This window comes from Cygnus olor, chromosome 12 (genome assembly GCF_009769625.2).
Source record: "Cygnus olor isolate bCygOlo1 chromosome 12, bCygOlo1.pri.v2, whole genome shotgun sequence".
Taxonomy (NCBI): Eukaryota; Metazoa; Chordata; class Aves; order Anseriformes; family Anatidae; genus Cygnus; species Cygnus olor.
Window position 1 is genome coordinate 12,653,924 of NC_049180.1, and position 24,937 is coordinate 12,678,860.

The 24,937-nt window shown below is 60.7% G+C and overlaps 2 protein-coding genes across 2 annotated transcripts in view; one reads left to right on the top strand and one right to left on the bottom strand.

The window, feature by feature from the left end:
* Positions 1-5,930: 5,930 nt before the first annotated feature.
* On the top strand, positions 5,931-20,124 carry HSD11B2 (hydroxysteroid 11-beta dehydrogenase 2). Its single transcript, XM_040571553.1, has 5 exons — positions 5,931-6,198; positions 17,652-17,864; positions 18,095-18,280; positions 18,503-18,640; positions 19,198-20,124. The coding sequence occupies exons 1-5, from the start codon at positions 5,931-5,933 to the stop codon at positions 19,554-19,556; spliced, it is 1,164 nt and encodes a 387-aa protein (XP_040427487.1). The 3' UTR covers positions 19,557-20,124.
* Positions 20,125-20,293: 169 nt separating this feature from the next.
* ATP6V0D1 (ATPase H+ transporting V0 subunit d1) overlaps positions 20,294-24,937 on the bottom strand; it is a 37,580-nt gene continuing 32,936 nt past the window's right edge. Inside the window, 4 exon segments of the mRNA XM_040570995.1 lie at positions 20,294-21,502; positions 22,030-22,107; positions 22,671-22,847; positions 23,444-23,521. Of these exon segments, the coding sequence (XP_040426929.1) occupies positions 21,341-21,502; positions 22,030-22,107; positions 22,671-22,847; positions 23,444-23,521 (495 nt within the window). The 3' untranslated portion in view covers positions 20,294-21,340.

Genomic DNA, 24,937 nt, shown 5'->3' on the forward strand with positions numbered 1-24,937 from the left:
CAAGGACAGCAGCTCCCTGTCCCCGTGTCCATGCCACCTCCCGGCCATCCTGGGCGTGAATTAAACCCCAAACCAGGAGCCGGCGGGTACCATTTCTGAGCATCCTGCTGTGGCAGGAGATATCTCACCACTTTCCGCAGCAGAGGTCACTGTGCTTGGGGCGCCGCCACCCACGGCGAAGGCATTTGGGAAGGGTGTCACGTCATCCATCACCGCAGCTCCGCTGCCCCAGCACTGCCGCCGGCCCCAAATCCAGCACAGCAGGTCTCTGTGGCTTTCAAAGAATGAAGAAAAACTCCACCGGGCAGGGCAGCTCCTTCCTCGCCTTCACCGCCACACGGGGTCTTCCCCCGCCACCAAACCCTGGGGACGTTGGACTCGCCAGTAGCCTCGGTCACCAGCCCATGTGCCTGTGATGGCCCCAAAGCCACACAGGTGCCAAGAGCTGCAGGTGTCCAAGAGGTGCTGCAGGACGTGGCGTGGTGCTCGGGTCGGTCCCCAGATGGAGGACAAGAGGTGCCCAGGGACACCAAGGCAGCTGCGAGAGGGTCGGCATGCGGCGATGCGCAGCGGGGTGGGAGGGCCCCCGCAGCAGGGGACAGAAATGACATTATATGCATCACCTCGGATACCACACGTCCCAGGCTCATGGGGTGGGTAAACTGAGGCAATGCCACCCCCCAGAGGCCGTGTCCTCACTGAAGGCCTCTGCCAACCTCTTCATTTATTTTCCAGCTGTTTTTTTGGCTTTGCAGCCTTGGGGATGTTTCCAAGATTCCCTGCCCGGCCCCCGGCACACGCTGCCCTTGAGAGGCGCCTGAAGTGCTTGGCTTGGCCACAGCACAAGAGCCTGGTGCCAAAAAAGCCATCAGGGAAGCGTGCCACCCCCCACCCCCCCCCACCCCCCCCCCCAGGATGTAGCGGGATGTTAGGATGCAGGCGCAGAGGCAGGTTTGTGGGTCCCCACAGGGCTGCGTGGGTCTCCTCGGGGACACGGAGCATGTGTAGCCCTGGGTGCCACCAGCAGCAGCACTGCATTTGGGATGCCCCAGGGTGCTGCACCCCCAGGAGTGCACTAGAGGATGCTGCTGGTGACATCTCCAGCCCTTCTCCTTGTCCCCATCCGCGTGGCGACCCACCAGCATGCCGCTGGCCCCGGGCCACCCGCTGTCCCAGCTGTGTCCTGCTGCCACGAGGGGGCACGGCGGCCACGCGCACGGCACCGCGCCGAGGCCGTGTCCCCACAGCGCCTTCCCCGGCACCCCGTGTCCTGCGGGTCCCTGGGGAGTCACCTGGGGGCCTTCGGCTTGCTCTCCTCATCTCTGCTGCCAAGGGAATGGACACGTTTCCCCGCCCCCCAGACACACACAGCTGCTGTCCCCTGCAACATGTCCTGCGGCCGGGTGATCGCTGTCACAGGAGGTGACAGCCACCTCCTTGGTCCTGGACATTTGTTTGCCTGGCTGGGACCTGCTCCTCTCTTCCAGCTCTCTGCCATCTCTCCGGGTCTCGTCCCCGAACCCCACCAAGACCTGGCCCCGCGCCAGAAAGCAGAGGCAAGCAGAGGACAGCAGGATCGAGCCCAGCAGAACTTGGTGCTGCATCTGCTATTTCCTGCAGCAGTTTGTCTCCTCACCATTAGGGTGCGAAGAACTACAGCAGGAGCCTGTCCCCTTGTGCTCCAAGACGTCCTCTGCCACCTCCACCCCTCCCTAAATTCGTGCTCGGGCACCACAGACATCATAACCTCACATCTGTTCCTGGGCTAGAGACATCAAGAGAACTTCTTGCAAGACCTGGCCACCTGCCAGGTGCCTCCCCCAAATTCCTCCTGCCGTCTCCGCTGCAGGACTCATCCTTTGCCTCTTGAGCAACCCCGGGCTGGTGACACACTCGGCTCCGCGCCTGCCCTTCCCGGCAGCACGGAGCACAGAGGTGGAGGGCAGGATCCAGGTCACCGCGGCTGTGACCTACTGCCCTGGTCCCTCGGGGCGGAGGAGGCAGGATGTCACCTGGGGATGCTCCTGGACCGGTCTCGTGGCCAAGAGGAAGCCGCGTTTGCTCCATCACCCTAATACCAAGGCTGAGGACCTGCGGCAACCACAGGGAAGGGAGACGGGCGGTGGTGTTGGGCTGATGTGATGGAGAAAAGTGTTTGGCCCTGAGCTGCTCTAGGGATGAAGATAATGGAGATGCCAGCCAGCTTCCCCCGCATTTTGCTGGTGGGGACTGGCATGGGTACCGTGCTGGGAAGGGGGTGCAGGGCCAGGTACCCCTGCCTGTGACAGCACCTGAGTGTCACCAAAGCTTCCCAGCCCTGGCAAGAGGTCCCCACAGTGCTAATCCAGCTCTTGGCAGTGTGTCTGGGGAGCTTAGCCCCGGGGACACCACGGTGCAGGAAGCCCAGTGGCGAGGAGGCTGCCAGGGCTGGGTGGGGATGGTGACACGCGATCTTCATCCAGGCAGAAACGCTCGGTGTCACACCGGGGAACGGCTTTCCAGAAGGTGAAACCTCTCCCGAAGCCACGAATCCGGCTGGAAGTGGGGACGTGTTTTGTAAACGCCTGGAGCTCCTGCACAACCTGAACCAACAGGTCAGAGCCTGGGATTTTCTGAAAAGGGGATTTAGAACAAGAAAGATCCGGGCTGGGTACGTGGCTGGGTGCTAAGCACCTGCCGGAAACTCTTTCCTGGGGAGCAGCCCGTGCAGGAGGCTTGCTGGCCGCAGGGCACGTGCTTGGAGCTGCTCCAGGAGCGGGAAGGTCCATCCAGCCCCACCAGGAGCTGGGCTGTGCCCACCCAGCTGAAAACCCCCACAGATGTGGGTCAAAGCCTGGGACTAAGGCTGAAGCCATCAGCTGGGATGCACAGGATTACAGGTGCAAAAAAATACGCTGCAAACTGTGAGAGCAAGCAAACAAGCAAAAAGCCCTCGCTCCTGGACCGTCCCCAGCCTGAGATGCTCCTTCCCCTTGGAGCAGGATGGGACCCATGGCCACCTGCCCACGAGCGATGGCCAAGGGGGTCGCAGCGCTGGAAAGACCAAAGTGCCCTGCTGGGTGCTCACCCGGGAGGTGTTTCCTGCGGAGCTAACAGCGGTGGAAGAAGGACCTGCTGTTTTGGAGAAGATGAAGTACCTGTAGGAGCAGTGTGGGATGAATCACATCACTCACAGGCCTCGAGCCCCTGGAAATGGCTCGTGGCATTTCGAAAACAATGTAATGAATCTTCTGCGGATGAGATTAGGGAGGGGAACAATTATCTCAAAACCTGTTAGTCATGGGAGGCTCCGCCGAGCTGTAGGAACAGCCTAGGGTGAGGGGAGCAGGAGGAAGCTGCGATCCCCCATATGGGGACCTGAGCCGTGGCCCCGGGAAGGGCGCAGGAGGTGGCTGCCACCCGCCCGGCCCCGCTCCCAGCCGCGGGAGGTGAGCTGCAATAAGCCAAATGGGCACGGGAGACGTCAAGTAGGTCAAAAGGTAATGGGGATCTCGGCGGTGTTTCCCAACAGCGCGGGGCGGTGGGGAGGCACCCTGCAGTGTTGAGCAATGGGGAGAGGAACAAGGCCGGGCATTGTCTCCAAAGGAGCAGCCACCAAGGCCACCCCCACCGCACACCAGCCCCTGCCTTTACAGAGAGAGGTGGGCCAGGGCACGCCGAGGATGCTGGTGGGACTCTGGAAGGGATGGAGGGATGGATGGACAGGCGGACAGACTGACACTAAGACCAGCTCTGGAGGAGGTGGATGGATTTGGAAGGGTCACATCTGCCCTTTCTGAAACATCGCAATCAGTAGCTGAATGAGTGGGAATTGATCAAAAAATGCCATTCTGCTCTTTGGAAAACTACCTTTGTTGAATGAGGTTTTTCAACACCCGATGATGGTAAGGTCTGGGAAGAGAGGACCAGCCGGGCTGGCAGTGCCCACACCACCAGGCATGTTCACAGGGAAAAGGAGAATGGGCAAGACATAAATCAGTTTTGCACACGGTGATCCTCAATTTAACAACTTTAAAGAAATAGTTCATAGTGTTTTAAAATGTCCCCAGCATGGCTTTATGGTATGAGGGACGTGGCTGGTGGCAACTGAAGGTGGTGAAGAACCCAGGTGTCACCAAGCAGCCCAAGTTCAGGCCCCTTCTACACAGAGCAGCAACAGGCTGAGGGTGACAAAATTGCTTTGGGACCTCACCCTGCATCCACCACAACCACCAAGAGCTGTGTGGCTGCGGGGAAGCAGCGACACCTCCATGGGCGTCAGGCTGCGTGCAGCATCCTGCACCTCATCCCAGTGGCTGATCCTTTGTGCCACCCGGACCACGCTCCTCCATGCTCTGTCGTGTCCTACAGTCCCCGTGCACCCTGCTCAAATCTCCTTGGGAAAGGAGCTCGAGGAGCAGGAGCACTGCCGGCCATAAAGCCACAGCCCGGGGAGGGCAGATGTGGCATGACCCCTGCCCCTCATCCCATCGCGTTATGTCACCGCGGTGACAAAGGAGCGGATTCCTGGGGGAGAGCCCGCAGCCCTTCTGTTGGGGACATCCCTCCTCCTCCTCTACCTCACCGGCATTCCCTGCATTCCCCTGCCTGGAACAGCAGGGCTGCGAACCCAGCTGGGTCCCACCACCACGCCCCGGAAAAACCACCCCAGCCTGTTTGCTGCTGCCCTTCTGCAGAGCTGTGGCTGATGAAACATGGTTTTTCCGATGGGACCAAGGGGGTTGTGTCCGTAGCACGGCAGGTTTTCTTGACACGGGATGGCACAGGCATCCTCCATCCCATCCCCAGCAGCAGCCCCGCTCTGCTGTGAGGCTCGCGGGACCAGAGCCTGGTGTCGATCCGCGGAGGGCACCGCGGGTCAGGCCCGTGGCTGGCATCGGTGATGCTCCATGGCAAGGGAGCGCGAAGGATCACCGAGCACGGAGGGTTGGTGAAATATTAAAGCAGGAGCTTAATAAAGCAAGCCTGGCAGAGGCAATTACCCTGAGTAATAAAAATGGAAACAAGAGGACTTTGCCCCATCGGCCAGCACCGGCTGTACACGGCATGGCCATGATGCAGGTGGCGGCACCTGGGTGGCAGGAGGTGCTGAGAAATCCTTTGGGATCACCCAAGCTCCTTAGCCCCAAATCCCAGGGAGCCTGGAGAGCGCCTGGGGACGCGATTCACACCTCCCCTGCCTGTGCCAGGTGCTGGGATGCACCTGAGTGGGGTGGGTGGAGGGTGGCCCTGGTCCTCTGTGGGGATCCCTCGGCAGCTGAGCGGGTCCTGGGGTGCCACAGGGGTGGCAGCTGGGGGATGTCTGTGGTGGGGGGCAGTGCCCGGTGCTCCTGCTGGCCCAGATGGACACGGACGCTGGTGGCACTGTGTGCTGGAGGTGCCCACTGGGGGAACAGAGGGTGGTGACATGGACAGGCAGTGGGTTGGCACCACCGGTGCCTCTGGCTGCTGCAACATGGGCACGGAGCTGTGCTGTGCTGAGCCGAGCCAAGCCAAGCAGTGCAGTGCAGAAGCAAGCCGTGCCGTGCTGAAGCGAGCCAAACTGAGCTGCACCTGCGCCGAGCCAAGCTGAGACGAAGCGAGCTAAGCCATACCGTGCTGCGATGCGATGGGACGAGACGGCGTGCGATGGGATAGATGGGATGGGATGAGACCGGCTGGACCGAGCTGGGGCGCGCAGAAGCGAGCCGGGCAGCGCAGAACCAAACCCCATCCGAGCCGAGCCGAGCCGAGCCGAGCCGAGCCGAGCCCCGCCGTCCCCCCCGGTGTCCCCGCGCCGTCCCGGCCAACTTCTCCCATTGGCGAGGCGGCGGCGGCTCCGCCCCGCTCCGGGCGCTTATAACCGGCGGGGCGGCGGCCGCACGCGGCCGGGCGGCGCTCCCGGTGCCGGTGCCGGTGCTCGGGGGGCTGCCGGCGGCGGCGGGGGGCGGATGGAGCGAGCGGAGCGCTGGGCGTACGGCGCGCTGTGGGCGGCGCTGGGCGGCAGCCTGGCGCTGCGGGCGGCCCGGCGGGACGTGGTGCTGGGCCGGGCGCTGCTGGTGCCGCTGGCGCTGCTGGCAGCCCTGCAGAGCCTGTGCCGAGCCTGCCTGCCCCTGCCCCTGGGGCTCGCCCTGGCCGCCGCCGCCGCCTGCCTGCTGCTCCGCCGGGCCCCGCCGCGCAGGTTGCTGCCGGTGGCGGGCAGAGCCGTGCTGGTGACAGGTGAGTGGGTGCCGGACCCCCCCTTCCCGGCCGCCGCGCGATGCTGGGGCTGCCGGCTCGCCTCTGTTCTTCCTCCTCCTCCTCCTCCCCCGGGGGAGCCGCTCGCACCGCGTCCGGCCCAGCCGGGGTCCCCCGTCCCCTTCTCTCCCCTCTCCGGGAGCTGCTGGGGGTGACCGAGGCCGTGTCCCCCTCTCTGCAGTTTCCCTGTCCCCAGGATGCGCCGCTCAGCCCCTGCACGCCTCCTCGGACGCGGGGATGCCGTGCGCTCCCAGCCCGGTGCCTTCACCCTGGTCCGTTTCTTTGGGGTGTCCCCGTATGCAAGCACCTCGTGTCCCCTCTCCTTCCTCCTGGCCATGTGCCTGGGGGCCGCGAGGGCAGCCAGAGCCCCGTGGGACTCGGAGGGGTGCAGGTGGGCTCAGAGAGCCCCCAGCTCGCACTGGGAGCTGCAGAAGGGGACAAGCATCCCTGGCTTGTTATGGGGAGCGCCAGCCTGAAGGGCTCCGTGGGCAGGTGGGAAGAGGAGCAGCTCATGGGAGCATGGGGAGGTCTCTGAGGAGTGGGGCAGCGGATGAATGAATGACTGAAGGAGTGCAAGGCAGGGCTGCCTGGGGAGGACGCGTGCGTGATGGCCACAGGCAGCAGTCCCCGCTGGCTGGTGCCCTGTGGCTCACCTGGCTGCTGGCAGACCGGGTCAAGCCAGCCCCGGGCCTGGCATCGCCCATGTAATGGGTGAGTCAGTGGCTGGAACAAGGTGTTCTTGCCCCGGTGTGCTGAAGTGACACCTCTGCAGCTCCGCCGTGTTTGCTCTCGGCTGTAAATACTTTGTGGCTTTACAGGTTGGAGGCACAGCTGGCCGGGTCGGCGTTTCCTTACCGCTGCTTGGGCAGGTGCCTGCGACGGTGCAGATGCAAAGGGCTGGGGCAGCATCAGCCCCCCGAGTATTTGCATGCCAATTAGCCCGATGCTTTCTGAGGATTAATCCCACTACTCCGGGCCGGCTGGGCTGCCGGCTGCCCTGTGAGAACGGCAGTCTGTCCGTCCTCCTCCTGCCTACGGGAAGCAAAACCCCTCAGAGGGAGGAGAGCAGAGCTGGGTGCCTGGGGATGCTGGGCAGAGGCAGCAGCTGCGGCGCTCTTTGCTCTCTGTGCTGCTTGAAAAATTGAGCAGGACGTTCCTGGGGCAGGCTGGGAGTCAGCATCCGATGCTATGGCTCCGTGTAACTGCTGCGGAGATGAACATCCATGGCTTGGCCTCTCCGGGTCCAGCTCCTGAGCAGGGTGAGCTGCAGCATGACTTACAGGGCTGTGGGAAGGGCCCATGCTCCCTCTACCTGTCTTGGGTCAGTTGTGAGCCCAGATCGTCCTTTGGTCCCTTCTGGCCCTAGGAGATGTCTGAAATTCAGGGGTTCTGTGGAAAAAGCCTGAGAGAAGTGGATTTCAGTGTTTGGAGTTGCGCAGCAGAGCAACTGTTGATCCTTATACTTGGATGAGGAGTTGAAAGGAGTGAATCTTTGCTCAGATTGTGATGGTTGCACTTGAACCAAACAGCTCCAAAATAATACAAAGTTCTCGGGCTGCTGGCTGGGGGGGTTATTTGGTTATTTGGGCGGTTTGGGCCCCTTGCATCCCTGCTCCTCCCTGGTGGCCACCAGCCTGCAGGGCCAGTGGGTGTGCATGGACTGCCCAGGCAAAGCACCTGGGTGAGCAGGGGCAGCCAGCGGGCTGACTGAGCGCAGCAGGTCTGGGTCGGAAGCATCGTTCCTCCTCCTTCCCCGCTGCAGGGGAAACTCGTTTTTCCTGGTGAGGCTCTCTGGTTACAATCGCATGCCCCATTAACAATCTGAAATGGGTCAGAGCGTAAGATCGTATTCAAGGTTAGCAGCGGTTTTGCAACTTGATCGTAGTCGAGCGGCACTTCGGCGTTTCCCATGGACTCAACAGATGTTGAAGCATCTGGTGAGTGCAGCAGGACGGAGTGATTCAATCCAGATGTTTGGGCTCTCGCTGCTCGGCTGTGAAGGTGAACCACTGTCCTTGTGAGAGCAGGAGCATCGCTCCCACCCCAACCCCCTGGGCTCCGGGTGCTGTCCTAGACCCATTTCTCCTTCTGTGGGTGACAGGGTGAAGACTTCGGAGCCATTCAGCAGTTTGTGCACATGCTTGGGAACAATTGCTGGAGCTGGGTCCCTGGGTGCCTTGCAGGCTTGCCCCACTCTGCCAGCTGCTGTGGGCGTATTCTGGCCCACTGGCTCTGCAGGGCATGTGCTGGTGCTGAGCCCCCCAGCACCGTGGGGATAATTGGGTTAAACGGGGGTGTCCCAGCAGCAGGTTGCTCCATGCCCCCAGCTCATGCTTTCCAGTGCTGCTTTCCATTGCTCCCAAGTACTGGATGCAGCACGTCCAGCCCCCAGGAGTGTCCAGGACGCAGCGAGCATCGCGTGAAGGCTGGCGGTGAGATGAGCAAAGCTCCGTCCTGGGCTGCTCTGAGCTGCCTGTAGCTCCTGCAGGCTGCGGTGGCTGTGCCAGCCCCTGGGTGCCCAGGATCCCCGTAAGCAACCAGCTGCAAATCAGATCGCTCCCTGCAACTGCCCTGGTTTTCCAGGCTCTATTAAAAATTAACAGCAGGGACAGCTATTCCTGCGAGTGTGTGTGGGGGAGGGACAGGACCCAAACCAAACACCCCAGCCCTGGTGCACGAGCAATTCTTTGCATTTAAAAAAAAAATAATAATAAAAAATAAAAGCAACACTTAACTCTGGTCAGGGGTAGAAACATCAGGTTGTTTTGCTGGGAGCGGAGCAGGAAACCTGCTTTTTCTGCTTCTCTTTGCAGCGCTGAAGCTCTCTCCTCACTCTGTCAGCAGTTCTCCAGGGTTTTAGGATTCTTCTTCCCCTTGATAAGCTTCAAAAAGAGCGATCTTTCCCAGCCCACCACAAACATTTCGATGTATGCGCTCAGCTTTTTCTCACCGATCTATTAAATAAGCACTCTCAAAGCCCTCTAATGGCACAGACCTGTTGGGCACTTTGTGCGCGTGTGTCACCAAAAAATGATGAGCACAGCTAATTAGGAGGAAAAGCACAGCGAAGTTGCACGCTGTAGGAGGACGGAGTTGGTGGCGAGACCCAGGCAGGCTTGTTCAGTGCTCAGGGTTACGCAGGGACATGAGAGCAGCAAGGCAGAGACTTCCCTGCAGAAATGAGAATGTCAGATGGTGCCGAGTGCTTCGGAAGCAGGGAAGTGTAGGCAGTTGCTGCCCTCTAGGCCAACGAGCAGCACATCTGCAGCGAGGCCCCGTGTTGTGTTACCCGGTGGCGAGGCTGGCTCGCCCGGCGCCGCGATCTGCTTACAGGGCAGCCGGGCTGCCCCCGTGGGGCTCGCCTCCTGCTTGGTGGGGTGATGCTGCAGGCTGCCAAGCCCAGGCAAACCGTTTGCCGCCTTCTCATAGTCTCCTGTCGTCTGTGCTGGAGGGCTGCGGGGTTTTCGCCCGCGTGCGCTCTCCCTCTCCTCACCTCCCGATATCCAGCCTGAGATCGCAATCTGAGATCCTGCAGGGTGGGAAGCATCAGGGACCTTTGCGGTCGGGCTGTAGGTACAGTTTGGGACTGCTTTTATCGACTCTTGCCAGAAGTGTGCCTGCTGTCTCCTTCTCTGTTTCTCCCCGCCTGCTGCAGCCTCCAGCCCCTGTTCTTCTCCCCCAGCCCATGCGTGCCTCCACGTGCATCGTATCACTCCTGCTTCCTTGTTCCCTGGAGAGCTGCCAAGCCCCAGCTTTTTATCAACTTTCTTGGTCAGGGCTGGCTTTCCTGTCGCACATGGTGCCGTCCCTGGATTTGGCTGTAATCTTGAGAAGCACTTTTCGGCTTTACAGGCTTTGCTGCCACGCGGCCCCTCGCTGCGCTGCTGACCCCCCCCCAGAGCCAGATGGTGGGAGCTGCCCAGGCAGCTGGGGATGCCGAGGAGGGACAGGCTGGTAGCTGCCCGGGGAAGAGGTGCCAGCCCCAGTGGTTTCTTTCTTTGTTTCTTCTGCTGGTGGCGATTTTTCCAAGCTGGGTCTCAGCTTCTACCTCAAACACCCTTGAGCAGACCTGTGATCCCTCCTCTCTGGTGCTGGGACTTCGCTTTGACATGACCATCACACCATGCATCCGCTTCTCGCATCCTTTTCCAAAGGCACCGTGACCCACGGTTGCTCCCTCCCCAGGTCCCAGTTGCCAGGTGGGGACAAGCCCTATAACCTGGTGCGTGGCCATCCCATGGTGACTTGTCCCCACGTCAGCTGGGATGCTGGGCTATGCATTTAGCAACCCGTCCCAAGCAGACGTGTGCGTGGGTGCTGCCCTGTGCACTGTCCTTCTGTGTGACCATGTCAGCTCAGAGGTGCTCTCCGTGTGTTTTGGGGACAAGGCACCAAAACAGGCTTGTGGCACTTGAGCTCTGCCTCTGATGAGCTGCTGGGAGATGCTCCCTACAGACTTTTATTACCAAGACACCCCAACACCGACACAACTCCATCAAAACCAGCGTGGCTTCACTGTACTGTCACGAGCAATGCCAGCTCTGAGCTGCTTAAAACTATCTGCTGTGCTTGCTCTGGAGCATCTGCTTTGGCCAACACTGTCCCCAGTGTGGCTTGTCCCATGTCCAGCCCCACGGTGGTGGCACCGCTGTGCTGGGTGGCAGTCCAACCCCGGGGGCTCCTCCATGGGTGACCTGGCCCACCACATGGAGCCACAGCACGGCTGGCTTGGGAGGGACCTCAAAGCCCACCCAGTGCCACCCCCTGCCACGGGCAGGGACACCCCCACCCGAGCAGGCTGCCCAAATCCCCATCCAACCCAGCAGTGAGCACCTCCAGGGATGGGGCGTCCCCAGCTTCTCTGGGCAGCCTGTGCCAGGGCCTCACCGCCCTCAGAGTGGAAGATTTTCTCCTAACATCTAATCTAAATCCCCCCTCTTTTAGTTCAAAGCTTTAGTTTAGCATGGCCATGACTCTAGTTTATTGTGGTCATGGCTGGTGGAGTTTCCTGGCTCTCCAGCCTGGATCCCACCCCGTGTCCTGCCCTCCCGTGGCCTCCCTGTGCTGTGGGAGGCTGGGTTGCCTTCGGTGCGGGCTCTGCTGTCCCTCGACGTGTCCCTGCTGCTGGCCCTGCGTCCTTCCCAGCGACAGCTCCCGCTGATGGATCGCCCTTGTGTCTCGTCAGCGCCGCGTTCCTGGTTCGCTGCGTTCCGCCCGAAGGTGATTATTCACCCGGTTATCGCTGAGGCTCTTCACAACTTCCTCTTCTTGGGGGGGACATAAATTCCACATTAGCTTTGAAAGGAACAGGCTGTGCCATCACCCAGGCGGTGTTTGCGCTCAGATCTGTCACCACCTCGCTCGTCCCCGCCTGGTTCCTGCAGCAGCCGTGGGGAGCAGGCACAGAGGATGCACAAATCCCGGGCCGTGGGGGACCTGTGCCTCTCGGGGGGATGGCAGCCCCATGCTGAAAGCTCCAGTCCAGCCCCAGCCCCAGCTCGTGTGGTGGCGAGATGCCGCTTCTAGGAAATTCTCGGTACACGCTTTCTGTGAAACCCCAACTCTCTGCAACAGCTCCTGCTCAGAAGAGGCACTTCCTCCGTCACGGTGGTTTGCTGAGCCTCCCTTCAGCCCCGGTGCAGCAGCAGAGCACCGAGGTCTGGCCTTGGCACTGGTGGCACACACCCTGCGTGTCCCTTGCCTGGCCAGATGCCGTTCCTCACCAGCAGCAGCCCATGGCGCTGGGTCGGGTTGTCTCCTGGGATGTCCTACACCCATTGCTCCTGCCCCTAAGGAAGACTCTGGTGCTATTGCACAAGCATCTGCTGAGCCCGTTGGTGCAAGACTTGGGCTGAGCTTGGCAGATCCAGGTGTCAAGCAAGCTTGAAGCATGCTGTGAGGCTCTGTGCAAGTGGTCGGGTCAACCCAGTCCTTGAGCATCGCACCAAGAACAGGTCTTGTTCAGCAGAAGGTGCTCGGGCTTGTCTCTGTCCTGGCTGCTCTGCTGTAAGTGGTGCTTGTCACTCCGTCACCCCTCGTTTGCAACCTGTGGTGCTGCTGCCCAGCTTTTGGGGCTGGCTACAGGCAACTGGTGGCTTTTTAGTGACTGATGTCTCCCCACGTTGATGTATCTCACGCCTGCTCCAGTGACGTTGAGCCCCCAATACTGACGCACTGGAGCCAGTACCTGCTTCTGCAAAATGGGCTTTAATCAGGAGTCCTGCTCGCACATCCTCCAGGGCTCCTCTCCATCTTCACCGCCGTGCCCGGCTGCCGTTGGTTGTCAAGGCAGAAAATCAGATTTTCCCCCGCTTCTCTTTGGTTTGTTAAGTGAAACATATCCTCCCAGGCGGAGGTTACGGCACATAATGCTCCATAAGCACTCGGCTGATCCTTTGTAATTCATACCATCTGGCTGCTCCAGCCCTGCCGCAGCCGGCAGCCTTGTTCCCCAGCCCCTGCTCAGGGGCAACAGGTCCCAAAGAGCCCCTTGGGGCTCTTTTATTGTTCTCTTGTGGCTTTCTGGGGGGATATATGGGTGGCGCGTCCCATGGATAATGTGTCACAGGGATGGTGCATCCCATGGATAATGCATCGCGTGGGTGGTGTGTCCCATGGATGATGTGTCCCGTGGCTGGTGCATCCCATGGCTGCTGCATCCCATGGATGATGTGTCCCATGGATGGTTTGTCCCATGAGAACCAACAGCAGCCAGCCAACAGCATCCTTTTCCTGTAAGGTCTGCGATCAGGGCAAACGTGAACCAGGGTCCAATTTCAAATTAATCCTATTAAAATCCAGACATTTCATTTAAAGGCTCTTTGTGGTCAGACTTAAACAACGGAGGCACAGGGTGTGGGGCTGCTCCCCCAGCTCCCCTGGTACACGAGCCCCACCATGGGCTCAGGGTCTGCCTGGTCCCAGTAGAGGACACACCACTGTGGATGTGGCAGGGACACCCAGCCATGCGTGGCGGGAAGTCACTTGCTGTCCCATTCACGTCCCCTCACCAGGAATTTGGGGCTGGGACACTGGTCGCCCCAAAAGACCTCTCCCAGGGCATTCCTTGCATCCCCAACCCACGCGCCGGGGACAAGCAGCGTGCGCTGGGCTGCTGCCACCTTCCACCACTTCCCACCACCTCCTGCCACCATGGGGCATGGGGGCTGGTCCCGGGGGAGCCCATGGCACGAGGCCACTCGGGGCGCGGTTTCCTGTTGATGGTGACAGGGAAGGGGATGGAGAGGCCGGGGCGGCTGCAGCGGCTCAGCTGCTGCAGGCACAGGTGCTGCTCCGGTCCCCTCCCTCGACGTGGCCCTGCCAAGAATTTGTTCCCTCTCGGCACGGGCTGACATCACCCGTTTATCGCTCCTCTCTCCAAACGCGCTCGGCATCCGGGAGGTGTTGGCCGCGGGGCCCTGCCCCAGACACACGGGCTTTTGTGTTCGGTTCTTCCTCCTGCCCACCCCGTGCACCCCTCGGGGTGCCCGTGTCCCCTGCCCGGGATGGCGGGGATGTCCAGCTCCTCCGTCTTTGTGTCGTGGAAGTTCCCCACCTGTTGATGCTGTTTCTTGCTGCGCTCTCCCTCCTCCTCCTCCCCATCCCATGGGCTGTGATCCCAGGTCCCTCTGCTGAGCAATGCGGCCCCACATCCCTTGAGACCCTCGAGGACAAGCCCAGCATGACCCCCCCCCACCCCTTTGCCACTGACACCTGTGCTCTGCCTGCATCTGTCCAGCATTACCACCTGCAGCACCCATCCCCTCCGTGCCACCACTGTGTCCTGCTCTGGCCGCGGGGCTCCCTCCTCTGCAAGGTTTTTTTTTGGGGCAGGGGAAGGTCACTGCTTTGGCTGAGACCGGGGGCTTCCTTCCATCCCCGTGCCAGGATCAGCCCCGGCAGCGTAGGGAGCACCTACGAGCAAAATGTCAGCCTTGTTTAGCTTGGCATCCCAGGCAGGATTTGCGCTTGAGCCTCTGGAAACAAGCAGCTCAGCGCGCTAATCCGCTTGGCCGCGGCGCCCGGCTCCCCTCCGGCTGATGGTGTCCTTGGGGCTGGCGCTGTCCTCACCCTGGGCTTTGCTCGCACGAGACTCCGCAACCACAGGGTGCAGGAGGAGCTTTTGCTTTGCACCCTCTGGGATTTTTCCACCTCTTCCAGCGTGGAAGGGGTCTGGGCACCTTGGGAGCAGGGCTGGTCCTTCGGGGGATGCTCAGCCCTGGGGCATCCACTCCCCAGCGGGGTCCCTGGGGACGCTGTGGGGTGGCTGTGGGGCGAGCAGGTCCCACGCACACCCCCGGGCTCTGAGATTTGACCTTGTGGGGATGAGGACACGCGGCTGGGGGGAAGCCACCCCCACACAAGCAGCCCTGCGTCACGTCCCGTGTCGGCGGTGGGCACGGGGGGGTTGTGGTTTGACAGCTACCGGCTGGTAGCCGCCGCCTTGTCTCCCGGCTCAGATCTGCTCAGCAAAACTGCGGTGGGTGCCTTGAGCACGTGTCCGGCCCCGGTGCCAGCTGCAGGAGGAGACCTGAGACAGCAAAATGTGAGCACTCTGCATAGTCTTAAGCACCCCCCAAAAAATGTGCCTGGACCAAAGCAGGTGAGCGGTGCCCACCATGGCTGGGAGCTCAGCACCTGCAGAGTCTTCGCTTGCGCTGGTGAGGAGCATCCTGGGGCTGGGCAGAGGCAATGCGACGAGCACTGAGCATGCAGCGTGATGAGCATGCACTGCACCGAGCATGAAATGTGCTGAGTAGGCAAACATGAAGAGCCTGCGATGTGGTGAACACGCAACGCGATGAGCACGCAACGTGATGAGCACAGAATATGACGAGTGGGCTGTGCGAAGAGCATGCAGTCTGATGAGCACGCACAGCGACAAGCACGCCAAGTGACGAGCGTGCGATGTGACGCGCATGCGCGGTGGTGAGCGTGCAGTGCAATGTGATGAGCACGCAGAGCAATGAGCATGCAGTGCAACGTGCATGCAATGCTCATCTCCCTTGTCATCCTCTTCGCCAGCCCCAAAGCTGATGCTCAGTGCCCAAACGTGCCGCAGGATCCAGCTGAACCTCCTGCAGAGCCCCCGGGGCAGGCTCTCGTCCCTGTTTGCAGCCTGATTTTGCAACCCGGGCTTCATCTCCGCTCGGCCCCTGCTCCGAGGCAGGCGCTGGATTGCCGCTGGCTTGGGGCCGCAGCGTGGGAGGCCTCGGGGGGGGGGGGGGGGGGGGGGGCGGGGGGGGGAAGCTCCGCCAGCAGCCCCTCGCCGCTCGAAGCAAAACCATTTGGCAGAGCCGGGGCTGGGACGGGGGAGAGCTGGCTTCTGCGGCCTCCTCGTGATGCAGCATCCTCCAAAGGACGCGTGCCCAGCGCCTCGGCTCAGACTGGCCGGCTCCAGCGCTCCCCGGAGGGGCGCAGCGGCTGCGGTCCCAGGGTTTGCTCCTCGCTCCATGCCCAGCCCCACGCTCGGGGGTATCACGGGGTGCATGGGTGCTGGGCACGGGTCGGGCAGCAGCACTGGTGCTTTTGGGGGTGAATTCGGCACCCCTCTTCCTTTGCTCCCGAGACCTGTCCCGGCAGCCTCCCTCCCCCGGTCTGGCCTTTATTTGCCTTTTCTCACGCTGAATTTTTGCCATGGCTGAGTTTTCCCATGTCTCCCCTCCCGGGAAGCCCGGCAGCGCGTTAACCTCCTCGGCCGGCCACCGCCTGAGACCTTAAATAACACCAGAGCATCACCGCCCTCCTCCCGCCAGCCCCGAGCAGACTTTGTGTATTTGTGTGTGTGTGAGAGAGAGAGAATAAATTAAAACTTCCGAAACCAGCCTCTGAGGCACCACAAACCCTCCCAGCAATTGCTCCCAGCGCTGCCCGGCCGCGCTTTCACCCTTCTCAGCAGCCTGGGCCAAAACAAGCCCGGCTCCCGCTGCAGCCTCCCTTGCCAGCCTTTGGGGATTTATTTATTTAATTATTTATTTTGTCTCCCTTGGATTTTTGGGATGTTTCCAGGTGTTTTGAGGCTCCGGCGTGCAGCCAAGGGGTGCCACTTTGTGCTGGGACCGGGAGCTTTCGTGTCCCGGGGAAGGCAGCGGGGAGCTCTGGGGACACGGCTGCGTGCGCTTTTATTTTCCAACTTTATCTTTATTGCGGTTTTCTCCTGCCCTGTTGGGCAAGGCGAAATGCACCTCTGGCCCCTTCCCACCCACTGAGCATCGTGGCAGCCGGCTCCGGGGCGTGTTATTGTGCTGGCAGCCGGCCAGGCTCTTCTATGGGTTTATGACACAGCAATAAAGTCGATCGGAGATGGGGACCCGGCCGTGGACACTGAGCCCAGCGCAGCTTATCGGGCTGCCCCAGCACTGGAGCAGGCAGCGCCCTGTTCCTGGCTGGGGGTGATGCAGCTGCACGCTGGCTCCAGGTGCAGGATACGGCCCTGTGCATTTTATTTTTCAATTATTTTTTTAATTTTTAATTTAAAGTCAGGGCTGGCTGCGTTAACCCCGCTCGCTCCCCCCTCACGCAGGTCACCAGCTGACCCTTCGTCCTGCCCCGTGCAGGTCACAGGTGCCCCCAGGGAGCACCCAAGGGTGCCAGGGCACCCTCTGGGGCCCAGCGGGAGGGTGCAGGCGATGGGGCTGGCCTGGCAGCGCTCCCCTGTTAATGGTTAATGGGGCCAGGCAGCTGGGGTGGCGCAGGGAGCTATCAGCGCTGCCATCAGCCCCGGGAACACGCTGTACCGGGCCGGCTGTTTGTTTCCATCCCCGCAGCAACCATCTCCCCGCCGGCAGTGGAGCCCTGGAGCTGTGGCTTTGCAGTCGCCTGCTCCAGCCGAGGACACGAGGGACATCCCATGGGGATGCTCCCCGAGGGCTTGAAGGTGGCAGGAGAGAACCAGAATCACTTTTTCTCCCCCCCTTCCCCACCAGCTGCCGTGTTTTTGGCCACTGTTTTTCAGGAGGCGGAACGTGTTCAGGGAACTGCAGCATCTCCCACCTGGGCTTGCGTCGGCATCTAACGGTGGCTGGTGGAGGGGTCTTTGGGATGCTGTACCCAGAGGGGGACGTTCGGGGGGGGTCCCCAGGCATCCCGTGGGGCTCTGGGCTGGATGGGACGTGCGCCGGTGCCAGTTCAGAGCCCGCCAGGCCGGTGTCTCATTGTGCCTGCGGGTGCCGAGCCTGCCCTCAGCGGTTTTATCTGCTCCTCGCATCAGCGGCGCGCTCAGGGCGATGGGTTTGCTGATAAGGGAGTGTTTTCTTCCTCCCATGCGAGATAGAAAACAGCAGCTTCGTGACCTGCGGGTGCCCCAGGACAAGGTCACGTCCCCAGCGGGTGCTGGGGACCCTGGGGCTGGGGAGGCAGAACTGGGGCGTCGGGACAGGGGGCACGCGTCCGGTGGCTGTCGCCGGCCACCACAGGGCTCCTGTTGGCTCTTGCAGGCTGTGACTCCGGCTTCGGGCAGGCGACGGCGCGACACCTGGATGCTTTGGGCTTCCGCGTGTTCGCCAGCGTGCTGGACCCGCGGGGCCCCGGCGCCCAGGAGCTGCAGAAGAGCTGCTCGCCCAGGCTGACGCTGCTGCAGATGGACCTGACCAAGCCTGAGGACATCCAGCGAGTCCTGCAGCACATCCAGGCTCACACCAACAGCTCAGGTGGGGGCCCGTGGCACCCCCATTACTGCATACAGCCCCCCTGGGACCTCTGCTTGTGTCCGGCGGGGTGGTTCCCACCCGGGGGCTGCATCCTTGGCTGCAGCCACACTAAAGGCTCTGTCCCAAGGCACCCCGTGGCTCCCTGGGCAGGGTTCCCGTGGATGGGGGAGCAGCCCCAGCGTGGCGCTGTCCCACCTGGGCTGCTTTTTTGAGCGTCCCCCTTCCCCCAGGTCTCTGGGGTTTGGTGAACAACGCCGGCTTCAACGACATCATCGCGGACGCAGAGCTCTCGCCGCTGGGCAACTTCCGCACCTGCATGGAGGTGAACTTCTTCGGCTCGCTGGAGCTCACCAAGGGGCTGCTGCCCCTGCTCCGCTCCGCCGGCGGCCGCATCGTCACTGTCAGCAGCCCAGCGGGTGAGCATCCCCGTGAGACCTGGGGACATGGGGACAGGTTGGGGTGCCCCAGAGGGATGCGCCAGGCTTGGGTGCACAGCGAGCGTCCCCGGCTGGGCTTTTAGTAGCCCAAACTTTGCCCAGAGGGTGGGCACGTAGCCTGGCAAAACACCCCCGGGGTCTCACCCTGGCCACGTGTGGAGCCACGTGGAAGCCATGGGCTTGTGCTTTCTCCCCTCCAAGGTGACCTGCCGTTCCCCTGCCTGGCAGCCTATGGGGCATCGAAGGCTGCCCTCAGCCTGCTCATGGACACCTTCCGCTGTGAGCTCCAGCCCTGGGGTGTCAAAGTCAGCCTCATCCTGCCAGGGTACTTCAAAACAGGTGAGAAGAACCCAGCAGGCGGACCCGGAGCCCCGGGGAGGCACCAAAGGCGGTGGGGGAGCAGCAGCTGCAGGGCGCAGCTGTGAGTGCCGGGGGCATCCCCGGCCACCACCCTGGGGAACGTGGCCAGATGGGTTCAGAGCAGAGTCCTCTGTGGTCTGTGGGTGGTGGTGGTACCTGTGGGAGGCTCAGTCAGGATCAGGCCCTGCCGCCTGCTCCTTTACCTCTGGGATGGCTGAACTGGGTGAGCACCATCTCCAGCCACCACCTCTCCATGGTCTTTGAGCTGGCCATGCTCTGGCCACCACAGAGGTCCCCACCTTGCAGGTAGCTTCCAAAACTTGGAGTTCGGTCCCACTTGGGCTGTCTCGTTTGTGACACCCATCACACCACTCCCACCCCGTGGCAGATCTCCACCGGGGTTTTGGAGGGACCAAGGCCCCCCCGGCAGCTGCTCCCTCCCCTTCCCAAGGGACATCGTCGTATGAGCTCGGGCACCACGGGGCAGGGCAGGACGGGGGTGCCCAGCTCATGGTGCGGGGGTCACATCCTTGCAGGAACGTGCGACCCTGCCTTCTGGAACCTGCAGAAGCAGCAGCTGGTGGCCCGCCTGCCCCAGGAGCTGCTGCAGGCCTATGGCGAGGACTACGTGGAGGAGATCAACCGGCAGTTCATCCAGTTCATGAAGGTGGCCGTGGAGGACCTCAGCGCGGTGGTGAACAGCATCACGGACGGGCTCCTGGCTGCCAACCCCGCCGTGCGCTACTACCCAGGGCAGGGCCTTGGGCTGATGTATTTCATACACCGCTACCTGCCCTATTTTGTCCGAGACTTGTTCTTGAAAGGATTATTCATCAACCCCAAGCTGCCCCGAGCGCTGCGGCCGGAGCAACACACCGAGGCGAAGGAGGCCTGACCTCGGCCCGCATGCGGTCGCGGGGCAGGAGGGAGCCTTCTCCTGGGATTTCCAGGCACAGCAGCCCCCGAGCGTGTGCGCAGCTGCCGACATCATCGCCCTTGTGCACCACGGGGGAACAATCAGCACTAGACCTAAAACCAAATCGCTTTCCCAAATCAGGCAGATGCAGATCTATTTTCTATCATGCGAGAATCAACGTTTTTCTAGAGACTTTTTTTTTTTTTATATATATTTTTTCTAACCGTGCATCCTGCAACGGGGCCACTCTTGCCTGACTCTGCATCTCCGCACCAGGCGCTGGGACGTACCTGGGGCACTTCTCAGCTCTGTGACAGCTCCCTGACCGCTGCTGGAGCTGCATCCGTCTCCATCACCTCGCAGCTGGGTCAGGCGCGGGGCGCTGCGGATGCTGCCGTGCCAGCCCTGCCTCCCCGCAGTTCGTTACACACTCCACGAGCTCCCAGCGAGAGCAGGGGCCGAGGCCAGGCTGTGGGCACTGCAGAGCTCTTCACCAGATGAACTACGTGATTGTCACTTTTTAAATAAATCTCTTCTTGATAAGCCACTGGGCTCTCGCAGTCTCCTTCTGCGTTTGGGGGTGCCCTGCCTGTGGGCAGAGCCCTGCCCAGAAGGGGCACCCCGAGTCAGCCCCGGGGCAGCCAGGAGAAGCACGCTGCCAACGCGGGCCCCTGGGGACGTGCGAGCAGGCGCCGGAGAAAGCAGGGAGAGCGCGGTGCAGTAGGCAGATATTTATTGGTGTGGAGAGGAGGGGGGTCACAGGGTAACAAACACTGCAGAGGTGACCACGGCACAAGCTGGGACAGAGCCGCTGCTGCCAGGCAGGACGGACGGGGAGCACTGGGAACTCCCCATCAGCGAAGCCCCTCCGCTGCCGCACCGCCACAGGGCAGCCAGGAGGTTGCTCTGCCCCGGGACCAGGCGTGCAGTACGGCCACGCAGCCACCCAGAGCAGGGCAGGGGCTCTCCCGTGTCACAGCACCATCCGCAGAGGCCAGACCCTTGCACGTTGTGACAAACCCAGCTCCAAGCCATGGGGTTCGCAAGGGAGGAAGGAGCTCAGGCGGCTTACGGAGCCCTTTCAAGCTCCAGTGACTGAAGAGAGCAGCTTTTGAGGATGCTAGCACTAGTGCAGACACTGCTGGAGCGGGGAGGAGCACGCTCCACACATGCTCTGGCTCTGCCCTCACGTTCCCACAGGCTCCGTCCCAGTCCTGGCCGGGGCTGCTCAGTCTGTCCCACAACGTGGTTTGCTACAAGGGATACAGGGATTACACAGCAGCATTGGCTACGCTACAAATCACACTCAAACTAAATCTCACGGGGACAACGCTGAGGAGGAGGCGTGCTCCTCCTGAGCGAGGACTCCTGGCCGTGGCAGACCTGACGTGTTCCTCTGCAGCGGTGGGAACCACTTGGAGGCAGCAAGCCCCGGCTGGTGCTTGCTCTGTGAGCACAAGCGCATACAGCAGGTTAGTACAGTAACACGGGTACTATTAGATACACGACAGGAGGCGTCCCTCCCGCTGCACAGGGCCAAGCCTGTGCCACCGGCCCCTCTGGACCCCTCACTGCACACACAACTCAAGCTTCAGCTTGTGAATAATTTAACTAGCAACTGTACAGTTTCCCCATCCGAGCCAGTTCGACAGGTGGGACATCCCTGGAGTCTAGGCAAGGGATAACTCAGGGAGCATGTAGAAGATAGACAGGGGTCCCTCTGGACTCCAGGGGTGGGAGGGTCGGACAGGAGCAGGGCGGGGTTAGAAGATGGGAATGTAGTTGTCGATCTTGGTCCTGTGCCGCTGGGCGATGCACTCTGCGATCCACACGATGTTGCGGCACTCCTGCTCCTTCAGCTTCACAAAGGCGTAGAAGACTCCGAAGTGGAACTGGTTGAGGAACGCCAGCTTGTTCAGCTTCACCTGGGGAAAGCCCAGAGGAGGACATCACTTGCCCACCTCTGCTAGGCTGTCCTCTGCTGGAGGAGGCAGCCCAGGCAAGGATGGAGCAGCTTGGAAGTCCTGCGACTTCCCCAACAGGCTGGGGGCACAGTGCATGGCTCAGAGAGGACAGGCTCTGGCATTTGAAGGGGGAAGGATTTATACCCTCATGTGCTGCGAGAATCCTCCTTTCCCACATAATTACTCTGCTCTTGCTCTCGGTGGACCGAACATCCATCGACAGCCCCAAACCTGCCTCCCACCCCGCTCTAAGCTGTCTGGGTGACAACGTGGACTGAGCACCAGGCTGGGCCCCCACAGCCATCAGTACTGAGCACCATTCCCCCTCACTGGAGCACAGAGATAGCATCCTCTTCCTTCCCCCAAACTCTGCTTCTCTGCAGCACTGATGCTTGGGAGCATCAGGCAGACAACCTGACTGCTGCCCTGAGCTTTGCAGGAAGCACAGGCAGACACGCTTGTCGAGCGGTGTCTCAGGGCTCACTCACCTCATGCTCAAAGAACCTGTCTTCAAGGGTCTTGTCTCCAGGGTTGCTGCCAGCCCCCTCAAACAACAGCTTGTACTCCTGCAGGAAGACATTACAAGAGGATGTACCCAGACTCCAATACCCTCCAAGCTCAGCAGCACTCCTGGGCCCCGTACATCAGACATCCCAGCCACTACGTGAGGTCAGCAGAGGACCCAGAGAACCCAAGAGTCGTCTGCCCTGTGAGCACACAGGATGCTGTGAGGCTGCACTGCACACGCACCACCTGGGGACCCGCTGACGACAAAGCCCAGAAGGGCAGAGAAAGCCCTTCTTTCATCTGTGAGCATCACAGATCCAGCCAGGGATCCTGCCCCTCCTCTGAAACGTGCAGTGCTCGAAGCCGCATCGTGGTGTGGTGCCTGCAGGCAGGATGCACCAGGCACATCCCTTCCACGTACAGACCAGCGTGGTTGGGCCAGGCCCCTGCACCCACAAACACTGGCACACACTGCTTCAGCAAGGGGACATGGAGCTCTCCGACCCCAAACAGCAGAGGACATGCAGCCCCCTCCCCAGGCTGTCCACCCACATGCTCCCCCAGGCCCCTGAGAAGCTCTGAGGCAGAGCAGGTCCTTGCACCAGTCCCCCAAAGCACTCACAGGGTAGTAGTCAGCAACATTTTTGACTTGTTCGTAGTCATCTGCTCTGGCCAGCTGAGCCAGCCCCTCGGGGTAGAGCTTGCCGCAGTGCGGGAACAGCTTCGCCCGGTCCTCCTTGGACAGCTCAGTGCCGAATGAGTTGATGGTGATAATGAAGGCCCTCCGGTCAGCTTCGAACTGCGGGAGAAGAGACTTTCACCTCAGGCTGCAGGGGCTTTGCTAGAGGTTGGCAGATACCAGTGCTGCTCTGAACAGAGCCGCATCAGAGGGCAGCACGAGCAAGCCCAGCTCGGTGCCTGGGACGCACACAGCTCTCCTGTGCTCAGCAGGGCTGGCTACACGTGGGGGCCACCTGCAGGACCATGAATTGATGCCTGGGGACTAGTCAGGCGAGGAAATCCCCACCTCAGGCACAAGCCAAGGCACTGAGCAGAACCCTGCCCAGCTCCAGGGGTGGTTCCCTGCTGCCCCTGAGCCCTGCACATCCAACAGTCAGCTCTGGCACGCAGACAGGCCTAGAGACCAGTTCTGGTTGTTCTCCTGCTTGTTGGACAGATGAAGAGGCTGCCATGAAGGCAACAGATGGGCCAGCACCTGGCAAAATCAGGACCAGGCAACCAAACCCACCCAAAGTCATGTGCAGACATTGTTTTCCTAGGTCAGATGGGATGCACTGGGATGCTGAACAGTATCCCGAGCATCTGAAATACCGGCAGGCAGGCTGTGCCTGAGCGTGGAGCGACGAGTATCACTACAGGAGTTTCCAGACGTACCTCCAGGATTGGACACATGGCATCTGCCGTGGTACCTCCAAGTGCCTTGCAGAACTTGTAGAAGGACTCCAGGTATGCCTGGAAGAGAGAGAAATGAGTGCTCTTCTACCCAGCTTCCTTTACTGTCCCACAGGGCCATTCAGAAGGGGGCAAAAGGCAAGCAGGGATGCTCCCAGACACTTTTTAGCACAGCACAGGCTCTCTCACCCCATGTGAACTTGGATACCAAGCCCACACGAGGGACAGTGCTTCCCCAGGAGCCAGAGACATGAAGGGCTGTGGTTTGGTTTGCTCAAGTGACTGGATGAGCTTACAGCAGGCAGAACCCCAGGCAACAAGGTTAAAGCCTATTTTGCTCCTTTGAGTGGTCTAACTCCAAAGCATTCGCTGAAGTTTCACATGGTTTCCTGACCCCGCTCTGGCCTCTATAAACATGCCAAGCCACACAACTATAGCTGCAAGACCTAAGCTCAGAAAGTAGCCCTGTGTAAGCGGAGTCGAGATGAGACAGGACATCTGTGAAGGAAACCAGCCATTCTCTGTAATTCTCTTTTCACACTGCAGCCACTTGGTCTCCATCCCAACTGGAGCACTGCAGAAATCATACAAGGCTAGGCACAGCTAGGCTGCCTCCAGGAAACGTAATCCTTTGTGGAGATGTACCATAATCCAGCTGGAAGATGACTCTATCTCCCACGGGGAGCCATGGAGGCAGAGCACGGCTAAAAGTGCTGTTCAGCAAAAACTTTCTCAGAAGAAACCATCATGTGCTAAAACACCTCCCCGCACAGAGCTGCAAGCAGAATCACATAAAAGGAATGGCAAAGCAACGATGCTGAGACATCACAAACCTCTGCCGTGTCATAAGATGGACCACAAATGCATGTGCTGGACACCCTCAGCTCCAGAAAAGCACCTGGATTACTGTGTTCGGTAAATATTTGTTACCACACAGTGCACAAGGGCACTGCTGGGTGAGCACTACACATCACAGAAATGTGATGTGAGCAGCAGCCCAGCTGAAGCGCCTCCACACCAACGCACGCAGCATGGGAAACAAGCAGGAGGAGCTGGAAACCATGGTGCAGTTAGACAAACATGACCTGATTGCTGTCACGGACACGTGCTGGGATGGATCACATAACTGGAACACAGGAATAGAGGGCTACAAACCCTTCAGAAGGGATACGCAGGGAAGGAAGCGAGAGTGTGTTGCCCTCTACACTAGGGAAGGGATAGATTGTGAAGAGTTGCCTCTGAGAAACAGCCACAGACAGGTTGGGAGCTTGTGGGTGAGAGTTAAAGACCGCACCGATAAAGGACAGCTTGTGGTCGGGGTCTACCACAGGCCACCCATTCAAGTGGAGCCTGTGGATGAGGCATTTGGGCTTCAGCTACAAGAAGTGTCGTGCTTGCATGCTCTCCTCCTGATGGGGAACTTCTACCACCCGGACTGTCAGCTTGGAAAACTACACAGCAGGTTGTAAGCAATCA

What these genes read in the sequence shown, in the direction of transcription:
- HSD11B2 (XM_040571553.1), top strand. Translation starts at nt 5,931, where the DNA reads ATGGAGCGAGCGGAGCGCTGGGCGTACGGCGCGCTGTGGGCGGCGCTG. An exon ending in CAGAGCCGTGCTGGTGACAG is followed by an intron (nt 6,199 to 17,651) that starts GTGAGTGGGTGC and finishes TGGCTCTTGCAG; the next exon opens with GCTGTGACTCCGGCTTCGGG. An exon ending in GGCTCACACCAACAGCTCAG is followed by an intron (nt 17,865 to 18,094) that starts GTGGGGGCCCGT and finishes CCCTTCCCCCAG; the next exon opens with GTCTCTGGGGTTTGGTGAAC.